The 24,982-nt window shown below is 41.8% G+C and overlaps 1 protein-coding gene and 1 long non-coding RNA gene across 2 annotated transcripts in view; one reads left to right on the top strand and one right to left on the bottom strand.

The window, feature by feature from the left end:
• The window catches only part of LOC149464551 (uncharacterized), a 38,909-nt gene extending 34,808 nt beyond the window's left edge, over nt 1-4,101 (bottom strand). The window contains exon 1 of the long non-coding RNA XR_016312361.1: nt 4,040-4,101. This is a non-coding gene — a long non-coding RNA (uncharacterized LOC149464551). The remainder of the gene's footprint in view (nt 1-4,039) is intronic.
• On the top strand, nt 1,143-23,929 carry NAGS (N-acetylglutamate synthase). Its single transcript, XM_089674546.1, has 7 exons — nt 1,143-1,536; nt 7,064-7,326; nt 10,796-11,009; nt 11,087-11,267; nt 13,805-13,976; nt 14,926-15,108; nt 21,714-23,929. The coding sequence occupies exons 1-7, from the start codon at nt 1,210-1,212 to the stop codon at nt 21,856-21,858; spliced, it is 1,485 nt and encodes a 494-aa protein (XP_089530672.1). The 5' UTR covers nt 1,143-1,209; the 3' UTR covers nt 21,859-23,929.
• The last annotated feature ends 1,053 nt before the right edge of the window (nt 23,930-24,982 follow it).

Here is a 24,982-nt window from a genome sequence, read left to right on the forward strand (position 1 = left end):
TTGGTTTGATTATATTATTGAATTCAATTTATTATTATTATTTTTTATGATTATTTATTAAATTATAATTTATGATTTCGTGTTTCAATTTTAACATACCCAGGATGTTTACTAGACTCTTGTTCGGACAGATTTCAGTGAGTTATTCCTAAAAATTACAGGCCTACAATAAAAAAACAACATCTTTCCATGCAAAAAAATGTACCGCTTTGAGCACAGAAATACTGATATAATGAGACCGCTAGGGAGGCTACAGGATGTCTCGAGACTGTCCATAATCTTAGAGGGTGCCTCAAGACTTTCCATAATCTTAGAGGGTGCCTCAAGACTTTCCATAATTTTAGAGGGTGCCTTGACATTGTCCATAATTTTAGAGGGCAGCTTGACTGAAAAAAGGTTGAGAAACACTGATCTAGAAAGTCCGCCTTTAGCCCCGCTTTCTTCCATGGTTCACCATTGGTCAGTAAGGTCATCCATCATACATAACAACCATTTGCAAGGAGACTGAGGAAGCAGGGCTAAGCATCCAACTTTTATTTGCATGACAGAGTTCTGCATGTTGGTACGACTAAGGTGCTCCTGAAGATTGTTGAAGCTACTTACAGCCATCTGGAACTGCATGCTGTTACATGGCATATGTGATTTACTAACAGATGAGTACAGGTTTGCATCAAAACTGAAATTTGGCTTTAAAAAAATGTTTGTTGTTGAGGCTTGAGTAATTTAAGCCTTAGTTGATGCAATGTACTTTACGTTTGTACTAGTAAAAGATACCAGGCTGTTTAAAACTACATACCGTTCTCATTCTTTATAATGAAAAATCAACAATGTACTAAACAAAGTCCAACATAAATTCTCAGATTTGCCACCCTTATCCAGGATAAGTGTGCCATTGCTTTTGTCATTATCTGTTTAATCCATCCAAGCACCTGTTTTAGCATTGCTGTGCTTTTGTGCTCTTTCTTTCTTACAAAACTATGAACTGTTGGCCTTCATAGAAGCCTCGCTGACCTGCTGCATAACCTCTGTTCCTTTCCCACAGCCAAACTACGCCTTCCAGTGATGTCACCAGCCCTAGTGATATAAACCAAACCTAAGCGAGTGACACAGTGCATCTGCTGCTAAGGTGAAAAGGGTGAAAGGATTACTGGGGCAATAGAGAGGTTAAACTCGGGTGAGAAAACGTGAAGGACACAGCATCAGTTCTCCATGACAACTGTATCTGGGATCTCGTGTCTCTCTTTCCGTAATACGCGCTTTCTTAGCGCCCTAGGAGGTGGAAGTGGCTCTGTTCTCCACCAGCGAGTAAGGGCCAGAAATTATCCCACCCAGGAAGAACTGAAAAATGCACCCAGTCAACAGGATGGCATCAAGGAACAAGGTGGCCTCTCCTCAATGGTAGACCGATCCCTGGTGCGGAGGGACATTCGCGCTTTTCTGAGAGAATGTGGTGGCACACCTAGCGAAGCCCGTCATTGGCTGGCACAGTTCCAGGAGATGCATTCAACGTATCAGAAGGCCTTTGCGGTTGTGGAGGTGAGTGACATCAATGGCCATACTTGCACAAGACTTTCTTGCACATTTCTAAATCCCAAACTATTAACTATACAATACGGGAGGTAATATATAAAATGGACAACCCAGGAAATTTAGAACAGGTTCACTGTCCTCAGAGAAGCCAATTAAGGGTAGGCAAAGATAGCCTCATCATTCAAGCATCAATGTCAATGAATTTGAAGGAAGGTGAGGTACAATGGATCTCCTAAAATGGTGTTTTCAGTCAGTTCTTGTACTGTGTAGAAGGAATGATTCCGCTCCTCACAAGACCTCCTTCTCTCTAGTTCCCTGGTCTCCTCCTCCCATGCCCGCCTCCAGGACTTCTCCAGGGTGTCACCCATCCTCTGGAACTCCCTGTCCCAACCCATCAGATTATCACCTACTCTCCTCTCCTTTAGGCACACCCTGAAAACCCATCTCTTCAGGGAAGCCTACCCCACCCCCTGCTAACCTGCCGACCTCCTCCACTCTTCCTACCACCCCATCCCCCACAGCTATCTCTTCCTGTGCCACCATCCCCTCCCTCCTAGATTGTAAGCTCGAAAGAGCAGGGCCCTCGATCCCCTCACGTTTTGCATTGTATTGTTGTTCTGTCACATGTTCTATCCCCCTTTGTAATGTACAGCGCTGAGCGAAGTATTGGCGCTTTATAAATACTGTATAATAATAATAATAAATTCCCCTTAGGCAGCTCTCCCATGAGTGGTGGCTGAAGGTTGACTCTTTGTTGCAGTGAGGACTGGATTTGCAAGGTAGAAGGTGCCAAAAGCAGGACACAAAGTTCAGAATTTTATTTAAACTCCTACAGTATCTCACAGAAGTGAGTACATCCCTCACATTTTTGCAAATATTTTATTATAACTTTTCATGTGACCCCACACTCCTTCAACCTCTGCAGCAATTCTGGCAGCACTCTCACGTCTATTTCCCAAAGACAACCTCTGGATATGATGCTGAGCACGTGCACTCAACTTCTTTGGTCGACCATGGCAAGGCCTATTCTGAGTGGAACCTGTCCTGTTAAACCGCTGTATGGTCTTGGCCACCATGCTGTAGCTCAGGTTCAGGGTCTTGGCAATCTTCTTTTAGGCCATCTTTATGTAGAGCAACAATTCTTTTATTCAGATCCTCAGAGAGTTATTTGCCATGAGGTGCCATGTTGAACTTCCAGTGACCAATATGAGAGAGTGAGAGCGAGAACACCGAATTTAACACACCTTCTCCCCATTCACACCTGAGACCTTGTAACAGTAACGACTTGCATGACACCGGGGAGGGAAAATGTCTAATTGGGCCCAATTTGGACATTTTCACTTAGGGGTGTGCTCACTTTTGTTGCCAGCGGTTTAAATATTAATGGCTGTGTGCAGGGGCGGACTGACCATTTGGAAACTCGGGCACTGCCCGAGGGCCCAGGATCAGTAGGGGGCCCCATGAGATGCCCCTAGTACCTTTTTCATAGGCTTTTTTGAGTTTGGGTAAGGACACGGGCCCCATGATCCCCTATTGCCCGGGGGCCCCATGAGTTGTCAGTCCGCCCCTGGCCCTGTGTTGAGTTCTTTTGAGGGGACAGAAAATTGACACTGTTATACAAGCTGTACACTCACTACGTCACATTGTAGCAAAGTGTCATTTCTTCATTGTTGTCACATGAAAAGATAGAATATTTTTACAAAAATGTGAGGGGTGGACTCACTTCTGTGAGATACTGTATATCATAAAAAGCAAACCTGTTTCAGGTGTAGCCTGGCTGAACCTGTACTTGGAGCATCCAGTCTCGATCCCTTCAGTTTTATTAGTTCAGTACACACTTTGTAAAACTGTACCAAACCCTGACACAGTGAGACCCTCTGAGCCCCCCGAAACACATTAGCTTTTTATAATATGAGTCAAATCTGGACTTCATATGTTCTACTTTTGGTGCTTTCCCCCTTGCACACCCAACATGCTCATGAGAGGGTCAAGCCAACTATGTGCCCCAAGGTGGCGGCACTGATCACTTCTAACCATTTAACAAAAAAAACATTTTTTTTAACTGGCAAATTGTGTGCAGGGAAACTCTGAATGTTTCCATTTTTATGGAGAAGAGAGAACAAAGGGATTGGCAGCCAAGTCATATTCACTCACTGACCAAATGGAGGAGAATATCAAACAATCATTAGTGTTACTCCCCATAATATCGATTCTGCCAATCTTTCTCAGAAATCTGACCATTTATTACCAGCCTGCTGCAATAGAATTAATTTTGCCTGATCCTCCTATAAATCAGTGAGGTGGTGTCTACTGAATGCTCCCTTCTCCATAGGCACAGACATTTTATTTTCCCCAATTTGAAGATTTTACCAAGTTGTGATTTCATAAACCAACATCTAATATCTGTAGGTACCTTTAAGTTCAAAGAAGAGATTCAGATCTGTAGGATAAAACTAAACATAAATACAGTAAAGATATAAAATGTATATCTTTGTGTCCAGTGACTTACCCCTTTAGCTGCGGAAAAGCTGACCAAGAGCTCTCATCTTTCCCAAAATCCACGTCCTCGACCTTTAGGTCTTTAACCTCTCCCATACTGGAGTACAGCTTCATATCTAAATATCTGGGAATGTCGTTGAACTTTCAAACCAATATTCTTATAGAATAAACAAATGGAAATTAAATTTGCTGTTAAACAGGAAAAAATAAATTATTGCAGTTTACCAATTCGTAGATGCAGTGGCTATGATAGTTTTCTTATTTTTGGCTTTTTTTTAACCTTTTTTTTCACTTTTTGACCCAGCTTTGATTGTGGAAGTGATACTAGTGACTGTACTGATTAAATGAAAATCGTACAATTTGGTATTGTGCCAATCTGGTATTGTGCCGATCAAATTATTGAAAATTCTACACCATTTTAGCTTCAGAAAACCTACCCAAGCCAGAACTTTTGTTTTTCAACATGGAAAGGTTAGAGCTAAAAAGGCCCATTAGATGATCTTCCAGTCTGGCCTTTTTTTGTAGGATCCGGTGACAATTTAATATCTATGGGGCAGCAACCAACAGCCACAAGCATGCAATTTCAGCTAACAAAATGTTGGACTAAACACTTCATGGTCACTTTTGGCTTTTTGAGATCCTCCTGCACCTCTCTGCATTGCCCTAAACATGGGTGCTCGTATGATTGCTGCATTTCTGTTTTTGTTATAAAAGAAATTGGCCCAAGAGACAAATTGTTTTTTTTATGAAATTCCACTACCGGCTCAAGTTAACTCTGCAACTCCATTGGAACTACAGGCACACCAAGCATTGATTGGACTCAGCAGTTTTGGATGGCGTGTGCACGAGCTGATCATATGCAGTGAAATCTGTCCTTGTACTGTAACGGTACAGGCAGCAGTATCATCAGAAAGTAAATTCCATTGTACCTGCTTATCAGAATGTCAGACTACTGTATCAGCTAAGCAAACTAATGTACTGAGCAAATAAACCTACACAGGGACAGTGAACTATATCCTACAATGCTGGTTATTTTTACACTGATTTAATGGACTTCCACAATGGGTTTAAAATTAGGTTTTAAAGTGCCCATACGGAATGTTACACTAATCAGCTGTAATCCATAATGGATTGATTGATTGATTAATTGTAGGTGCGTGTACTGAACATTATACTGGTCAGCTGTAAGTACCCAAATGGAATGTTATACAGTCAGGTCTATAAATATTGGGACATGGACACAATTCTAACATTTTTGGCTCTATACACCACCACAATGGATTTGAAATGAAACGAACAAGATGTACTTTAACTGCAGACTGTCAGCTTCAAGTTGAGGGTATTTACATCCAAATCAGGTGAACGGTGTAGGAATTACAACAGTTTCCATATGTGCCTCCCACTTGTTAAGGGACCAAAAGTAATGGGACAGAATAATCATCATAAATCAAACTTTCACTTTTTAATACTTGGTTGCAAATCCTTTGCAGTTAATTACAGCCTGAAGTGTGGAATGCATAGACATCACCAGATGCTGGGTTTCATCCCTGGTGATGCTCTGCCAGGCCTCTACTGCAACTGTCTTCAGTTCCTGCTTGTTCTTGGGGCATTTTCCCTTCAGTTTTGTCTTCAGCAAGTGAAATGCATGCTCAATCGGATTCAGGTCAGGTGATTGCCTTGGCCATTGCATAACATTCCACTTCTTTCCCTTAAAAAACTCTTTGGTTGCTTTTGCAGTATGCTTTGGGTCATTGTCCATCTGCACTGTGAAGGGGCGTCCAATGAGTTGTGAAGCATTTGGCTGAATATGAGCAGATAATATTGCCCGAAACACTTCAGAATTCATCCTGCTGCTTTTGTCAGCAGTCACATCATCAATAAATACAAGAGAACCAGTTCCATTGGCAGCCATACATGCCCACGCCATGACACTACCACCACCATGCTTCACTGATGAGGTGGTATGCTTAGGATCATGAGCAGTTCCTTTCCTTCTCCATACTCTTCTCTTCCCATCACTCTGGTACAAGTTGATCTTGGTCTCATCTGTCCATAGGATGTTGTTCCAGAACTGTGAAGGCTTTTTTAGATGTCGTTTGGCAAACTCTAATCTGGTCTTCCTGCTTTTGAGGCTCACCAATGGTTTACATCTTGTGGTGAACCCTCTGTATTCACTCTGGTGAAGTCTTCTCTTGATTGTTGACTTTGACACACATACACCTACCTCCTGAAGAGTGTTCTTGATCTGGCCAACTGTTGTGAAGGGTGTTTTCTTCACCAGGGAAAGAATTCTTTGGTCATCCACCACAGTTGTTTTCCGTGGTCTTCCGGGTCTTTTGGTGTTGCTGAGCTCACCGATGCGTTCCTTCTTTTTAAGAATGTTCCAAACAGTTGTTTTGGCCACGCCTAATGTTTTTGCTATCTCTCTGATGGGTTTGTTTTGTCTTTTCAGCCTAATGATGGCTTGCTTCACTGATAGTGACAGCTCTTTGGATCTCATCTTGAGAGTTGACAGCAACAGATTCCAAATGCAAATAGCACACTTGAAATGAACTCTGGACCTTTTATCTGCTCATTGTAATTGGGATAATGAGGGAATAACACACACCTGGCCATGGAACAGCTGAGAAGCCAATTGTCCCATTACTTTTGGTCCCTTAACAAGTGGGAGGCACATATGCAAACTGTTGTAATTCCTACACTGTTCACCTGATTTGGATGTAAATACCCTCAAATTAAAGCTGACAGTCTGCAGTTAAAGCACATCTTGTTCGTTTCATTTCAAATCCATTGTGGTGGTGTATAGAGCCAAAAATGTTAGAATTGTGTCGATGTCCCAATATTTATGGACCTAACTGTACTTTTCGACTGTAAGTGCTCATACTGACTGCTGCACTGACCAGCTGTAAGTACTCATACTGAACAATATACTGATCCACTGTAAGCGCCCATACTGAATATGTACAGAAATCAATGTGCAGTGATTGTGTATAGCTCTGACTTGTACTGGGTCTATACTTTGTCTTCTCTGCAGGTGGACGAGAATGTGTTCAGCTGCAAGAGATCTCTGAATAGCGTGGCCTTTGCACTTGCCTTCCTGCAGCGAATGGACATGAAACCACTGGTAGTAATGGGTCTGCCCAGCACGTACTCTTCTCGTCCTTCAGCCCATGATGCCAAATCTCTATTGGTGCATAACTGCCAAACTCTAGTGGACGCAGTTCATGCGAACTCGGGTACAGTGTTACCCTTCTTCAATGGAGGATCTGTGCTGGCAGCTCGGGAACAGGATGACTGGTATGTTTTAGTGCCTTCTGTAACGCTGCTTCAGTACGGACAATGAAAGGATAACCCTAATGTGCATTTTCTGTAGGGCCATGAATCCCAGCTATGCAGTCAGTTCTATGGTGTGAGCAGAAGCCAACCCTAACCCTGTGTTTTGTCTGTACAAAGGGTCACTTTAGAGCAAGTCCCCCAGCAGCACCTACTCGCCTATCCTTTCCTTTCCAGTTGCTCCATGTCCCAATGGAACGCAGATGGTAAAAAACAATCAGTGATAATAACCCTCTCTTACCTTAACCAAAGTAGAAAAAAAAGGTTTGCCTTTAGTTCTGCTTTAAAGTGATTCTAAAGGCAGAATTGTTTTTTTTTTACCTTAATGCATTCTTAATGCAGACTTGACTCAGGAAAAAAAATAAAACTTCTCCCAGCAAGGTAAAATCATAATGTGGTAGTATGCATTGCGCACTAGCAGATTATGAAATACTCACCTTAAAATGAAGCCTTCCAGCGGCGTGCTGGCACCGCTGACAGAACTTCCATCTTCACTTGGTCTTCCTTCCAGGTTCCACTTCCACTTGATCGGCTGAGCTATGATTACGTCACTCCCACACATGTGCGCAAGAGCCTCGGCCACGGCACAGAGCTTTGAAGGAACTACACGGGTATGAAGTTCCTTCAGAGCACATGCGCTGGTGACATCAGCTGCAGAGACATCTCCTATATGGTGCATGTTCCTTGTACTTACAGGTAGGCTTTATTATAAGCTCACCTGTAGGTACAAGTGTCCAATGGGAGTTTACTCCCACTTTAAGGTAAAAACCTTCTGCAAGCAGCCCCCTTTATACTACTCTGAGCGCAATCATGAGCCAGCAATGTGCACAAGAACAAAGGCTCTCACTCTCCTCATTGGCTCCAACAAACTCCCCAGCAATAAATAACACAAAAAACTGCGCAAAAAATGTAATTAAAAATAATCACAAATAAATTATCACAAATAAATTAAATAAATGTCCGTGCAAAAAATACATATCATATTTCAAACATAAACTCCCCAGCACCCTTATACTAATCTGAGCCCAATCATGAGCCAGCAATGTGCACAAGAACAGAGGCTCTCTCTCTCTCCTCATTGGCTCCAACAAACCCCCCAGCCCCCCTTATACTAATCTGAGCCCAATCATGAGCCAGCAATGTGCACAAAAACAAAGGCTCTCTCTCTCTTCTCATTGGCTGCAACAAACCCCCCAGCCCCCCTTATACTAATCTGAGCCCAATCATGAGCCAGCAATGTGCACAAAAACAGAGGCTCTCTCTCTCCTCATTGGCTCCAACAAACCCCTCAGCCCCCCATATATAATCTGAGCCCAATCATGAGCCAGCAATGTGCACAAGAACAAAGGCTCTCTCTCTCCTCATTGGCTCCAACAAACCCCCTAGCCCCCCTTATACTAATCTGAGCCCACTCATGAGCCAGCAATGTGCACAAAAACAAAGGCTCTCTCTCTCTTCATTGGCGCCAAAAAAACCCAGCCCCCCTTATACTAAGCTGAGCCCAATCATGAGCCAGCAATGTGCACAAGAACAAAGGTTCTCTCTCTCTCCTCATTGGCTCCAACAAACCCCCTAGCCCCCCTTATACTAATCTGAGCCCACTCATGAGCCAGCAATGTGCACAAAAACAAAGGCTCTCTCTCTCTTCATTGGCGCCAAAAAAACCCAGCCCCCCTTATACTAATCTTAGCCTAATCATGAACCAGCAATGTGCACAAGAACAGAGGCTCACTCTCTCCTCATTGGCTCCAACAAAGCAGGGGGACCCATTGGCTCCTGCTGCTGTCAATCACAGCCAGTTATGGTGGAGCCGGAGGTGGGGGTAAACTACAAATTGTATGTTTTATGGACACACAGAGCTGGCTTGGGAACGAGCAAGCACGAGTGCCCCATAGCAAGCGACTTGTTATGGGAAGCACTTGGCAGGCCTAGGGCCCAGGAGTACCAGCAGAGCACCCAAGAACAGGAGGATCTGGAGTACTCTGTGCCAAACCATTGCACAGAGCGGGTAAGTATAATGCATTTATTATTTAAAAAATAAAAATAAAACTGTTGCCTTTAGAATCACTTTAATCATTTTTGGATAGAATAAAGAAGGATTATAACCCCTGTCCGTTTTATTTGCTTCATCTGTGTCCCATTGGGGAGATTTCCCTTCACTTCCTGTCCCATAGCCAAAATTGGAAGTGAGAGGAAATTCCAGCAAGTTAAGGGAATCTCTTCGGGTCACCAGAACTAGTGTCCCTAGTGGAAGATTTCCCCTCTCTTACTGTTCTGGGGACAACCTAAAATTTGGATTTTCTTTTACTTTCACTTTTAATAATAACAGAAAACAGAACAAACAGGGTGAATCTCTCTAACAGGGGCACACACAGCAGTACATACCTGACAAGTGTTCTAATCCCTCTCCACTCTATCCAAAACTGAAAAGAAAGTTTTGCCTTCAGTTATACTTTTAAGTCCTGAGTATGGATTCAACACTCTTCAGGGGAATTTGGTTGATAAATTAATAAACATTTATAAAAAAAAAAAAACACTCTTCAGGGATTACCAACCACATTTTGTGAATACATTGTGTGAGAACTGTATTCTGGATCGGTCTTATCGTTTTTTATCTCTGGTCAAAGCAGTCTACAATGTGATGAGAACATAATGAAAGACTGCAAACAACCAGTCGTATTATCATTGTGGACCATGCTGGTATAAAATTTCTCTAAATTTCTTGGTTCATCTATTACTCTTTGGACTGCCAGCCCTTAGGATCATGGCTAATGTTTGTTGTAGATATTTTTCAGTGGTATGATTACAGATGCAGCACTACCTACCCCTAAGCAAAACATCTGCCAAGTATCTAATAGGGTTTGTGCCTTCACCTGAAACATCCTATGCTGCAGTCACCATAAATAAGTTAGGAACCGTACATGTTATATCTTTTATGAAGAACTAGATATGCTTCTAAATGCAGAAAAAACAACTGAAGAATTTTAATCTGGGGAATATCTGGTTGCCTTTGCGTATTGGAAAGGAATCGTTTCCCTGTTGCAGCAAATTGGACAACACTTTGGGTTTTTTTTATGTGACAGACCTCCTGCGCCCCTAACTAGGTCCCTATACACTGGATTTTTTTGCCTTCCTCCAAACCAACTTTGGGTTTAGGGCTCTGATGATTCAAAGTGTAATGTTTTTATTTCCTTCATTTTGTCTTTTGATTGAACCTTTATGGCTATGTGTCTTTTCTTCAACCACATTATATGAAGATATAGACGTTTGATTAGATACAGTCATAAGAGATAGACAATCTTCTAGGAAAGGTTTTGTTGCAGTCATGAATAGCTGACCTAGAAAAATCCACAGTAGTAGCCCAACATGAGCAGGTCTTGGTGTTTGTATTTGTCAGTTCATGATAATATGTACATAATTTCCTCTTTATTAGTTATGGATCTGTTTCTTCGGTGGACACTGAGCTTCTTACTTGGTGCCTCAACTCTGGTAACATTCCCATCATCTGTCCTATTGGTGAGACACCATCTGGACGGTCGGTACTTCTGGACTCTATCGAAGTGACCGGCAGTATCTCCCGGGCACTGAACCCTCTTAAAATCATCTTCCTCAATACGGCTGGAGGACTGAAGGCTCTGAGTGAAAATGTAAGTTGCTTTATATTTCATCCCTGTTTTAATTGTGAGATGTTGCCCGTAACCCTTATAAAGCCATGTATGTGCAGGTGGTGGAACATGTCAATCTCCCAGCAGACTTGGAACTAATGAGGAATGCCGTGTGGATGAGCGAGAGGCAGCGTCAGCAAGTGACTGTCATTGTGGACCTCCTGAACCGCCTGCCCCCTTCTTCCTCTGCTGTCATCACCTCTGCCCGTACCCTCTTGAGCGAGCTTTTCAGCAATAAAGGTGAGATGGTAGAGAGATGCTTGGTAGAGTCTGGTGTAAAGGCAAGCTTTCCTGAGAAAAACTTAGAGGCTGCTAATCGGTCATTCAGTGAAAGCAAACTTTATAACATTTGGTTAGTGCAGTGAATGGTTAAAATCCTGGTCAGTTTTTTTTTTTTTTTTCCTCTGTCTGTATCCCATTGATCAGGAAAAGAGGGGAAATCCCTTTAATGTGAAAGTGAATCCTCTACTACAGGGGTGACAAACTGGCGGCCCTCCAGCTGTTGCGAAACTACAAATCCCATCATGCCTCTGCCTTTGGGAGTCATGCTTGTAACTGTCAATCTTGCAATGCCTCATGGGACTTGTAGTTTGGCAACAGCTGGAGGGCCGCCAGTTTGACACCCATGCTCTACTAGGTATCATCACCACAACAGGTGTCCCCATAGGAAAATTTACCCTCCACTCCTCCTGTTTAGGTGACAGTCATACAATTTTGGCTTTCCCCTCATGTTCTGATCCAATCATCATTTAACATTTTCTCTTAAGTAACAAATGAGGAATTATTTTAGTTTTCCATTGGTACTTGCGTTGTTTTCTAATGATTCGGGCCTATTTCTATCAAATTAAGATTATTACATTGTTTGTAGAAAATCTCAATTTTGATAATATTGCCTATCCATAGAGTTGCTGTGAGCAAATTCTCAAATATTGTCAAATGCTGCTGGTGAAACAGAAAGTTAAGGGGACCTGTTGCTTACCCATACATGTGAAAAACACTTAAACTGAACTTTACACATAACAACTTGATAAAAATGATGTTCTTTAGGAAGGAGCATACTTTCCACATTAATAATTATGCTACCAAAATTAGCGTGTTTTAAAGTTGCAGTCAGAAACGTTGCAGGCTATAGCCTGCAGTGCTGTACGAACAGGGAAAATCCAACAGGGTTGTTGTACAGAAGTTGATGGGTAGATTGACTTCTGTATAACCTTCGTACCCATACATGGATCGAAAGTCCCTGCTAAACCAGCTGAATTTTGATCCAAGTATCCAGTTTTGTATGGTAGGCTTTAGTCTCAAAAACTGCTTTAAAATTTAAGAAAGAAACAATAGGAATAACACAGATGGTGCTGATGGAGGACAGATAAAGGAGGGAGAAAAGAAAAGGAGGGTGACAGGACAAACTCTGCTGCCACTAATACACAAAAGAGTAAAACATACAAGGATATCTTATCTCCCTGATATTCTCCTATCAGCTGCTGCAGCCTTCCCCTCTAGTTGAACCCAGACATACAATTAAGGCTGGAAATGCACACTTTTTTTCCAGCCTTGATTGTATGTCTGGGCTCAGCTAGAGAGGAAGGTTGCAGTAGCTGATTGGAGAATATCAGGGAGTTAAGATATACTTGTATGTTTTACTCTTTTGTGTATTAGTGGCAGCAGAGTTTGTCCTATCAACCTCTCCTTCTTTTCTTTTCTCCCTCCTTTATCTGTCCTCCATCAGCATCATCTGTGTTATTCCTATTGTTACCTTCCCCCTCAGTAATTCTTAAAGCTGTTAGCAGATCTACCTCTAGTGATTCACACTATTTTGCAAAATAAATAGGTAATACAAAAATACATCTATATACAGTCAGGTCCATAAATATTGGGGCATCGACACAATTCTAACATTTTTGGCTCTATACACCACCACAATGGATTTGAAATGAAATGAACAAGATTTGCTTTAACTGCAGACTGACAGCTTTAATTTTAGGGTATTTACATCCAAATCAGGTGAACGGTGTAGGAATTACAACAGTTTGCATATGTGCCTCCCACTTGTTAAGGGACCAAAAGTAATGGGACAATTGGCTTCTCAGCTGTTCCATGGCCAGGTAAATGAGCCTACAAAGCAATGCAACAACAATCAATGGATTGTGGGTGCAATGCCAAGCTCCTGCAGACTTATTTTAGCAAGGTACGGACTTTCAGTTAGACAGCTGGAGGAATGTCAATGGACTATGAGTGCGGTGATCACCATACTTATGTTCCATTGAGAACTACAAATCTGCAGCAGATGGAACTTGTAGGTTATGCATTCATAGATACCTGTGACTGAATGATGAGGCTCTGCAGCCAGAGCCATGCTAATTTTAAATCTGACAGCTGCTGTGGGGAAGAAGAACCCCTGCATGCTGTCAGCAAGGGGGCTTTTTGGGGGTGGGGGGTTAGCTAGGCACCATGCTACATCCTAAATATGAGAGTTAAAGGGAGAGTTAGCCTTTACTTCACGTAACAAACTACCAGGCTGGGTGAAAGGGGTAAGACTGACAACATGGCAGTTTATGGTATAGCTGCCATCATAGGGATGCAATTTTCATGCCTGTTTTACGCTATTAATTTGTCTATTGTGAATACCTTCTATTTTGATGGTTTGTAGACTGATTGCCATGGTCTTTTCTACAAACAGTAAAGGAAAACATTCTACCATCTGATTGGTTACTATGGAAAGAAGAAATGCCTAGAAATTTCCTACAGCCTCATGCGTTGACTTCTTTTGCTTTTCAAAGGGTCTGGCACTTTGTTCAAAAATGCAGAACGAATGCTGAGGTTTGATTCCCTTCAAGATATCGACATTGAGCGTCTTATCTTCCTAGTGAACAGATCCTTCCAGAAAAAGCTGAACGATAATTATATCAGCAACGTGGCCAAGAAACTACACTCAGTCTACTTATCCGAAGGGTAAGTGCACGCTGGCAAGATTGTTGGGCTTTGTACATCCAGTCTTCAGTTTGTATAAGAGCAGTGTGAACAGCAAGCATTTGCAATTCTCTGATAAGGAGAGAATACAAGTAACTTGTATTCAAGGACTTGGAGAAGAAAATGATTTTTAGAAGTTATATTGGGCAAACCTAGTTGTCTCTAATGAGTGGTATCTAATTTTCAGAGGGCTGGGGGGTTCTAACATTCCCAGTTGTATTCTGTGCCAGATACATTGTGAGCTCTGACCTTCCAGGTGCCGCTGCAACTTCCCATCTCGTACAGTGATGATAGGGGGGTGCTCTCCCAGTACCTTGTGCATGTTGTATTCTTTTCAATGAACACAAGGCATTTTGTGATTGGACCAGGTGCTGCTGCAACTTCCCATCTCATACAGTGATGATAGGGGGGCGCTCTCCCTGTACCTTGTGCATGTTGTATTCTTTTCAATGAACACAAGGCATTTTGTGATTGGACCAGGGTAGATTGTGACATTTTCCTCCTCTCTACTTTGTCCAATCACAAACACCATCTATTCATTGAAAAGAATAAAAAATGTTTTCTAAATGGGAATCTCTTAGATTGTAAGCTCCAAGGATCAGGGCCCTCCTATCCCTCTTGTATTGATCTGTATTGTTGCTGTATTGTAAAGTGCTGAGCAAACTGTTGGCGCTATATAAATCCTGTATAATAATGGGTGAGGTGCAGATATAGCAGCCCCTTATAATCACTGTACCAGATGAAAAGTCACACTAGAAGTGCCCAGAGGTTCAAAGCTGAGAGGCCAATCATTACAGGTAACTAAGTCGGGCCAATATAACTTCTAAAAATCATTTTTTCCTGGCATTTCACTTCCAAGAACAAGTTCAATAGAAATAAATATAAATGAATCTGGTAAATCCTGGGACACATCTTTTACATCTTTCTCTAGATACAATGCAGCGGCCATAATCACCACTGAGCCAGTGCTTGGAGGAACCCCTTACCTGGACAAGTTTGTGGTCAGCTCTGGACGGCAAGGCCAGGGTTCTGGGCAGATGTTATGGGAGTGCATCAGGCAGGACCTGCAGACCCTCTTCTGGAGATCACGAGCTACTAATCCCATCAACTCCTGGTGAGTCAAACACTTTAGTCTACAGGTATCAATAATGGTCATATATGGAATAATGTTTGTACGCAGGATATATCAGGAGTGTATTCACCACAAGGTATTTGCCTAGGGTGGCATTTTTTTGGGGGGCAGCACTGTCCCCCGAAAGAAGGAAAGGAAGGGACACACGCAGCACAGAAACCAGGTGGGATCTGAGAGAGGCTGTATTCAGAGCCTGATGCTTGTTCCCGGGGATATCTGGAGCTGTGAAGGTGTCTTATCTCTTGTCAGGGTGGAGGGTTGCCAGTGTATGGGTAGCGGTGGTAATGGAAGGCTCTCTCGGGTGGGGGGAGGGGACTGGGGTGTTGTTGGTCAATGTAGGGAAGCCAATTTTTGTGTTGCCCAGGGCAGCACAAAACCTAACTACACAACTGGGATATATATATATATATATATATATATATATATATATAAAATAAGGCAGAAATTTTTGGAAACAATAAGGTAAGGTATTTATATAAAGGAATGGGATGGAGATGTTGAAATAACTAGATAAGGGCCACTGATGTTAATTGTTATATAAAATATGTATGCGTACATCATAAGTGTAGTAGGGATCTATCAAAGTTGGAAGGAATGCAAGATGAAATCAAGGGGACGAGGGGCGGACTGACCATTTGGAACCTCGGGCACTGCCCGAGGGCCCGGGGTCAGTAGGGGGCCCCATGAGATGCCCCTGGTACCTTTTTCATAGGCTTTTTTGAGTTTGGGCAAGGACACAGGTGCCCCATGATCCCCTATTGCCCAGGGGCCCCATGAGTTGTCAGTCCGCCCCTGAAGGGGACCATATCTTTTCATATTTGTAGCAAAGTTAATTCCAAGGATGCGTGCTTTGTGTCCTTTTTCTAAACGGTCCCTTGTAATCTCTTCCCAAAAAAGTGCTCTGTGCCTTTCATTGTGCCACTTTATCTCCAGTGTCTCCACAGCTCACTTTCACTCCATGTCACCAGTGGTCATGCACCCGCCTCCACATCTGCGAGAACTCACCATGAATTTGACTCTTTTTTTTTATTCAAGTGGGTCAAATCACGCTCTTTACCAATGGACAGGATGTCTCTTTCCACTGCTTTTCCCCCTCTCTTAATCACCATCTCATTCTCTACAATGCATTGCCATTAAATAGATCGTAGGAAAAATACAGAAATACTCATAGCATAAACCTTTTTAGTTTCCACTTAAAATCACTGTGCTCACATTTTCTCGTGGTTTAGCAGCACTTCTATATCAGTGTTATACAATACTGTACGGGCTCTGTTAAGTCCCTGTCCGAGCCCAGTGCTTCTGGCGGAAGTGACGTCAGTGCTTACTAGCTCCGCACCTACGCGTTTCATCTTCCAACTACTATTGTTACCTGAGCTTTATTCTCTCTTTCCTTCACACCTGTGGCATATAATTTGTTCCTTTTGATTAATCTTTATGGTTTATCTAAAGCAAAAATTAAAAAACTCTATCTAAAAAAAGTTTTGTATACCTGCTGCAGTCTTTTCAATCTTCCTCTTTAGTATACTATAAGTATAATATTAAACACCAAATAAAGTGCTTTTTTTACTGCTAGAACAGCTCTATTTTTCCTAAAGACATCTACTAACACATTTTTTTCTTTTTGATTCTATCTTATTACCACATTCCATCTATTAATGCAGATTACCATGAATTTAAAAAAGATACCATGTATCTTAAAAATTAGTTATAAAGCAATTCAATATCAATGTCGATATTTTACCCATTTGGGCTTAAAGTTTCCAGTTCGTATATTCATTTCACTTCATTTTGCAAGACCTTTTTCTTCATGTATGTCCCTCCCCAGTGACCCTTAACTCTATTCCATAAAAAAAAAATCCCATATGGGCATTCCAGTATGAAGTTCACGTGTGTGCTGTCACAAAAAGCGCTGAGATCATATGTTTTTTCCATTCACATTAGATTTATATTGTGTGACCTTTTTCCCTTGTTTTATCCTCTCTTTGCAAAGTATACACCTTCTACATTTATAGAACCCCTTCATATCAAATAGTGGTTGAAATTAAAGAACAATTTAACGCAATAGTCGTTTACCCAAAAAATGAGACTTTATGGTAGTGCTATGATGTTATATTATTGATTTTAGGTACTCTTTAAGTTGTTTTGCCATTTGATTTTTATTTTTTTTTTTTATTGTATAAATTCTGCCTATTTCTGAAATAGAAGAACAAACACATCAATGTAGGAGCATAGGTGATAGCTCAGAGGATTAGAGCACTGACTGGTCTGCTGGAGACCTGAGTTCAAATCCCTCTGGGGGCAAGCCAGATGCTGAACAGTGCCTGAACCACCTGGTGGTGGGATGGAGCAGTGGAAAATGTTTCAAGCCCACTGCCTTGTCCCATCAGCAGTGAATTCAGGTACTGTGGTGGGTGAGGCCAAGAAAAACCCCTAAGTCCCACTTTTTTGAATGGGCTGCCCCACTAAGACAGCCCATTCTATTTATATATGTTGCAGTGATGTCACAGACTGTGGACCGAAGAGGGAGGGTGTCCACAACCTAATGTGATGCCCACACATGTTACAGGCCTGTGGGGGCCTGGGACTGGAGCAGACTGGTGGGTTGTCCATGGCCTCCAGACTTTCACTCAGAGATTTGAGCTCGGAGTCTACAGCGCATTCAGGTATTTGCACTTGAGGGTCTACAGCGCTTCATGGATTCGAACTCGGGTCTACGGCGCCCTGGGTCAACACTCTAATCCTCTGAGCTACTTGCCTCTGCTCAGTCACTTGAGTGTTCGTTCTACTATTTCAGAGTTATAATATTGTCTCAAATTTAAAAGCAGAAACCAAGATTCGAACCTGCAACTTGAAAACAGTTCTGTGGCTGTGGGCTGGCTGCTAAACCCCTGAGCCAACCAGCCTTTGGGTTAGCATGATGGTCAATCAAGACTTAATCAGTAAAAGAGTGATCACCGACTCATAAAAATTTTAAGAAATAGACAGGATTCAAACTTGTGAGCAGAACTGGTTGGCTGCTGAACCCCTACACCAGAGCAAAGCTCTGCCTTGGCATTTAGCAGCCAGCTATTGGAATATCAAGACTTAGTAACCCACAACATAGTAAATAACATGATCATTGATTGATAATTTCCTGACAATATTTTTAGACAGCTGTTTTACTCAGGTAGGTGAAAAGTGGAACTTAGAATATTTTTAACATTTATTTTAAGGGACTGTGGATAATCTCTGGCTCAGTAATTTAGCAGGCAGCCCTTTAAATATTAAGACTTAGTAAATAAAATGATCACTGGTTTCATCAATTCATTCATCTTTATCACCTAATTGGCACACTAATGAAGATTAGTACCAGGTGAGCCAATATCCCTGCCGGCGCCTCTACAGGCAACAATATTTGTAATGAGAGGTCTTACCCCAGGTTTATAATAAAAAAAAAAAAGTGGGACTTAGTATATTATCCTTATTTATGGGGCTGTGGTCATAGCTTTTAGCAGATGGGCTGGTGAACTCCAGTTTTGGACTCACAGGTTGCATAGTATTAATAATGATCCAAGATTTGATGAAACTTGATTTGGAGGAACTAGGACTTATCCATTTTAGTGCCAGGTTAGGGAGCTATTACCAGGACTGGTAAGAGCTAGGGATGATGATGATTGATGATGATCCAATTCTTGCTCCCTTCTAGAGCTGTTAAAAGAGTTAAGCAGTGCATAAGAGTAGAGTGGACCTATTAGCACCTGTATCACTCGCAGAGGACTCCAGAAGATGAAACACGTAGGGGCAGAGCTAGCAGGCCCTGATGTCACTTCCGAGAGAAGTACCGCCTTGTTCAGGAACACAGTTTGGAAAAGAACACATCTTTGGAATTAACTTTATTTACACTGGACACTTGAGATGAATTGTCGAGCATTTGTACTTTATTTATTCATTAATGAGTTGGAATGATCTTTATTTGCATCGGACACATTACAGGATTGCATTATGGAATGATTTTTTTTTTTTTTAATTCATTAATTGGAATGTAGTAGAATTGCATGTTACTGATATATTGCATACAGTAAGCACAGGAGTGGACATTTTATATTAGGTATATGAAATATTTATGTATTTATTTATGGTAGAATGGGAATTTGGTAATAGCGTGTATAGTGCGCACTGCCCATAAAGATCTTTATATGGTGATACAATTACTGTTTGGTGCAGCTGCTGAGACAATCAGGGCAGTGCAGGTATACAGTATATACATAAAAGCACTTGTTATACATCGCTCTGCCAGGACATGTGCTTACCAATGTTATAAGCCTTAGGTTGACCATACATGGCTCAAATGTTGGCAGATTCCTGCTGAATTGTCAAAAATACAAGCTGGGGTGCTACTGCCAGCAACACCCTGCTCAACAGAAATTAAAAAGGAGCCCGGCTGAAACATACTGACCAAACAGTAACTGCATCCTATCAAATGCAGTCACTGTCTGGGTATTCAGAGAACTGGGGGTGTTGCAGCTACTTCACTACAATAGCTGGGCGTGGAGATTTCTCCATCCACACTGTTTAGCATGGATGGGGGAATCTATTAAGGCTGAATGAGAGAAATCTATGTGTATGGCTAGCCTTTACATAAGAGACAAATCCTGTTCTTTCAGACAGCAAGAAATACACAATCTGATATTTCGTATTTGTTTTATTTATTAATTACAGGTACTTATATAGCGCCGTCAATTTACACATCTATAGTACATTCACATCAGTCCCTAACCCTCAAGGGGCGTAAAATCTAAGGTCCCTAACTCACATTCATACATACACATACTAGGGACAATTTACCTACCAGCATGTCTTTGGAGTGTGGGAGGAAACCCACACAGGCACAGGGAGAACATGCACACTCCATGCAGGTGGTGTCATGGTTGGGATTTTAAAGCAGAGCTCCAGTCACCTTGACAGTTTTCTACAAAAGGCACCTGTGATTCTCTTTACTTGCACAATATAAAAAGGATAGTTATAAGTGCATTTCTTACTTGTAAATATGACATTCATCACAGGATCCCTGCAGACAGGTAGTGGCCATTACTAGTGTGGGCATCTGAAGCCCGCTATTACTTGCTTCCGGGATTCCGTGCAGCATGCACCTCCCAATTTTGCACCTGCACAGTAAGGACACAGCGTGGCATACTGTGTTGCTTACAGGTTGCCATAACAATGGCGGCATTGGCAGAAGTTTCCACCCTGTTGTTATGGCAACCTGTCAATCAACACAGAACGCAGAAGGAAGGCAAATGCGGTCTGAAGGTTCCTGAGATAGATGACGGCGATATCCCAGGAGCCCTAGGGGATCGCCTAATGATGTAATCGCCTAGCTGGCCGGGACCGGAAGTGCAGACTACATATAGAAAAATAAGGTAGTTAGAAGAAAAAAAAAATTAAATTGCCAATACAGACTGTTCTGTGCATGAGCATTGTGTTGCAAGGAACATGAAAATAATGGGTGGAACTCCCCTTTAAGTATTGCCTCAGTCAAAACACCATAACATGCCCACTATTTACCCCAGAAGCCTCTTCTGTGCCTTCTCAGATTTACTTTGCTTGCCTACTATAGTAAGCATCGCTTAACTGCCTTCCTTCTGTCCAATAAGAATTCTCTTACTTGCCACAGAGGTGTTCTCATTGGACAGTGGAATGGCAGTTGAAATGGCTCAACTATGAAGTCAAGCTAAGCCTGGTCCCAGAAACAAAGATAAAAGAAAAGTATGGGGTTCTTTTAAAAAAAAAAAAAAAACACTTATTAGCCTGAAGAACTACCTTCACCTAATTTAGGCAAGCATTTACACCATTGTCGGTACATTACCTGCACGTGTGGCAAATTTAGGTCGTTTTTCCACCACTATTGTCAGTCCTATGTTTAGAAAACTGTCTGTAATTAAGACCAACTCTGCAATGCCCATATTTTGGAAATGACTTATCACTAGCTGGGCAGGCCTTATGGTGAACTGAGAGACTAGTTCTCATCAGGTCCACTCAAGTGGGCTAATTTGAAAGCTCCTATTGGACTGAATAGAGGCAATGGATCTGCCAACAGCTGTGTGCGGGCAAAAAGTGGAGCAGACCTGATGAGGAACTGGTCTCTCAGTTCCCTAACAGGCTCTGCCCACCCCAATATAAGAATCCTTGGACCTATGCCTGTCAGTGCGACGGGTGCAGCGGACAGAGGAGAGGAAGAGAGTGAACGAAGGAAAGGGTGTGAAGTGTAGACACTTCCCCAGTGCAAACACTGACAAATTCATGTACCTGACTGTGGCAGGTACATAAATTTGTCACAAGCACCAACACTGTCAGTGCTGTACCCCGATGGGATTCTAAAGGGTGTCTATAACACCCTTTATGATTCTCCTGATAGAGTGTCTAGGGGCAACCTAACAGATCAATTTGGTAATCTGGGCCCCCAAAAATGCATTTTTGGAAGCAATTTGATATCCCTAGCCACACAGGCTGTGCTCCCCCAAATCAGACTGATGTTCTCCAAGGTAACTTTTTATTTGGAATATACTACAACTCAGCCTGTTACTCATACAAGCCCTTTCCTCCAACAGGTACTTCAAGAACAGTGATGGAAGCTTTTCTAACAAGCAGTGGATATTTTTCTGGTTGGGTCTTGCGGATATTAGAGACTCCTATGAACTGGTGAACCATGCCAAGAGTCTGCCTGACTCCTTCTGTAAAGGCTCGGTCTCCTGACCTCCTGCACCCCATGATGGACAATATTCTGTTCTACAAAGCCAACATTGTTCTATGCAACATTGATGGAACAAAGTGTCTTCTTCCTGCACAGATTCTGCTGGAACTGCCAGATAGGCCTAATCCTGGCATGAAGAACTTCCAAGAGAACCAATCTCCAACCTTTATGTAAAAGTCTGAATATTCCGTCATAAATTATTATAATTGTGTGAGATACTTAAGATTTAGGACCACTGCTTTATTTTTTACTTTGCCTTTGTTTGACTCTACACCTTTTACTCCAGGCATCATCATTAGAATATCTTTAGAGTGGTAACTTCTGCTGTGTCAGTTCAGGTTTTCATTATGTTTGCAGCTTAAAAACGTGGCTTTCGGTTGCTCTGGATAGTAACAGTTTCCATTGTAATTCTATACAGCACTGGTGTCTGTATCTCTGCCCCATTTACGAAACACACTGCTATGGCATTATAACAGACTCCATGGTGTGAATGGCTAAAGGCTGGCAAACACAGATTGAATTTTGGCTGATTCAGCAGAAATTCAAGCCATGGGTAACTCTAATAGATTTTTGTCAAAGGAACCAGGTGGAAAATTGTCAAACAGCATCTGTATTCTATCAGATGCAGACACTGTTTGGGTATTCTGACAGCTGCTGGAGCTGGCTATCAGAATACAATAGCCGGCATGGGACATTACTCAATCCATACTAGATTTTTTTTTTCATTTAGAATGTAGAAAATAATATATAATTTTATGTCCAGCATTAGCATAGACAGGAAGGGGGGCAAGTACTGTAAGAGTTGTACTATCTGGAGCAATTAAAAGCCCTATTTTTTGTATGGATAAAAAGGAAAAGCTCCAGGAAATGATGGATGTACACCACAGCCTCCTGGCCAGCCATCCAGGTAAGCCTGGCCTCTACACCCCCTGCTGCACACCACCACCGACATCTCCTCCCACCTCCTCTTACCCCCTATCTGAAACAGGACCGCCTCACTTGAATATGATTGGAAGGAGGGTAAGAGGTATTCAGGGACACATTCTCCAAATAGAGGGATAAACAAAAAACAACAAACTGGAGATGCTTTGCTTGATGCCTGCTGGATGCAGGAAACACAAGAACCGAGGGGTAGCCTTGTAGGCGGCCTTTTAAACTTCTCTGTGCTTGTGTTTCCTGTGGGAGATGGAGCCTATCTCTCATGTGACTGTCCTGGAGGATGACTTAGGAAAAGCCTGGATGGACACACTGCAGAGGCAACTAGCTCCCAATATCCCGAGATGTATTCAAATTATGGTGCCTGGAATTTTGCTAAAATTTTTAAATTGCTGCCTGACTTCAAGTGTTCATCTCTACAAAAAAAAAAAAAAATTGAAAAGGTGAACACTTAACACCCTGACCAACCCCCTTCCCCCCGGTGGTCCCCGCAGTACTTCCCTCTGGGGTTGATAAGCTGTCTGCTGGTACAACGGTCCATGGATTTGAAATCCTTATTCACTTTGCAGTACTTCCAGGACAGATGACATCGATTCACTGTATCAGCACTGGCCAATCAGAATCTAACTCGACCCGCATGGAAACGCTGCAGAGAAGAGCATGGATTTCAAACCCCTGGACTGGCTGAGGGGTGCTGACAGTTCAGCGTCCCCGAAGGTAAATACTGCAGAAACCAGGGGTGTATTAGTTCACCTTTACATTTTTTCTGTAAAGGTGAACTGACCCTTTCACAGACCGCACCTTCAGAAGCTGGATGAGGGGTCAGGCAGCAGCCAGGCTTTGTTTTCACCTATAGAACATAAAGCACCAGGAAAAAAAAATGTAACATGATGATGAAATCAATAAGACCCACACAAAACAAGTGATTAAAGCACACAAGCCAAGCAAATCAGACAGATGGAAAAGTAAATAAAGCAGCCACTGTAAATATCCTGACATTGGCCTACACCCTTCAAATATTGTCCGACTGAAGGCTCATATTCTTCCATAAATTCAGTCATGGCCGGTTGTCTGTAAACTGAGATTTTGCTACGTGTTTGAGTTGTATTAAAAATAAAAGTTTGATTTTGTGATAAAGTCTGGAGTTTTTGTTTAAGCCTCCATTCACACTTGAGCGTAGTCTGGCATAGAGAAACAAGCTGCAAAGCACTCAACATGCACAATCCCATTTTTTGCAGTTCATCCTCTTTACATTTGTACATTTTATAAAACACAAATACCTGCGCTAGAATATAGCAACACTCAAAAAGCAAAAAAAAGTTAAAACAAAAAGCAGCTGGCAAATAAAAGGCGATATTGCAAAATGTAAAAGAAAAAATGCAGCGCTAATTAGAAAATATAATCATGTTCAAAATAAAGTCTATAAAGATCCTCAAACAGGTGAAATGCAAAAGAAAAATCTTGATCCCATAAACAGTCACCATACACCTGGAAAAAACTGTCCCCTTACCGGACACTTTGACCGTATATCAACGGTTACTAAGCGCAGTGTGTTAAGGAATCAGTATAGCAAATAATCTCCAGTAGATATCCTCTCTCCCAGGTACAGGATTATAACTCAAAGATCTCCAAACTGGAGATAAACTGGTTGTAAAGGCTGTATTTCATCTGTTTGAGGATCTGTATGGACTTTATTTTGGTCATTATTATATTTTCTGTATTTCATTTCATCTGTTTGAGGATCTATATGGACTTTACTTTGGACATAATTATATTTTCTATATTTCATTTCATCTGTTTGAGGATCTATATGGACTTTATGTTGGACATTATTATGTTTTCTGTATTTCATCTGCTTGAGGATCTATATGGACTTTATTTTGGTCATTATTATATTTTCTATATTTCATCTGTTTGAGGATCTATATGGACTTTATTTTAGACATGATTATATTTTCTATATTTCATTTCATCTGTTTGAGGATCTATATGGACTTTATTATATTTTCTAATTAGCGCTGCATTTTTTTCTATTTACATTTGTATACTTTACTTACCAGTTCTCGAGTGAATTCAGGGTGATTTTGCCCCCAAAGACATCAATGGGTGCATCTGTAAAATGCGTGACCCATGCGTCTGTGCACCTGAAAATTCCTCTACTAGCCCAGTCTGGGAAACACATGGATAAAG

The sequence above is a fragment of the Staurois parvus genome, unplaced genomic scaffold (assembly GCF_062004578.1).
Source record: "Staurois parvus isolate SC_StPar_1 unplaced genomic scaffold, SC_StPar_1.0 ptg000151l, whole genome shotgun sequence".
NCBI lineage: Eukaryota > Metazoa > Chordata > Amphibia > Anura > Ranidae > Staurois > Staurois parvus.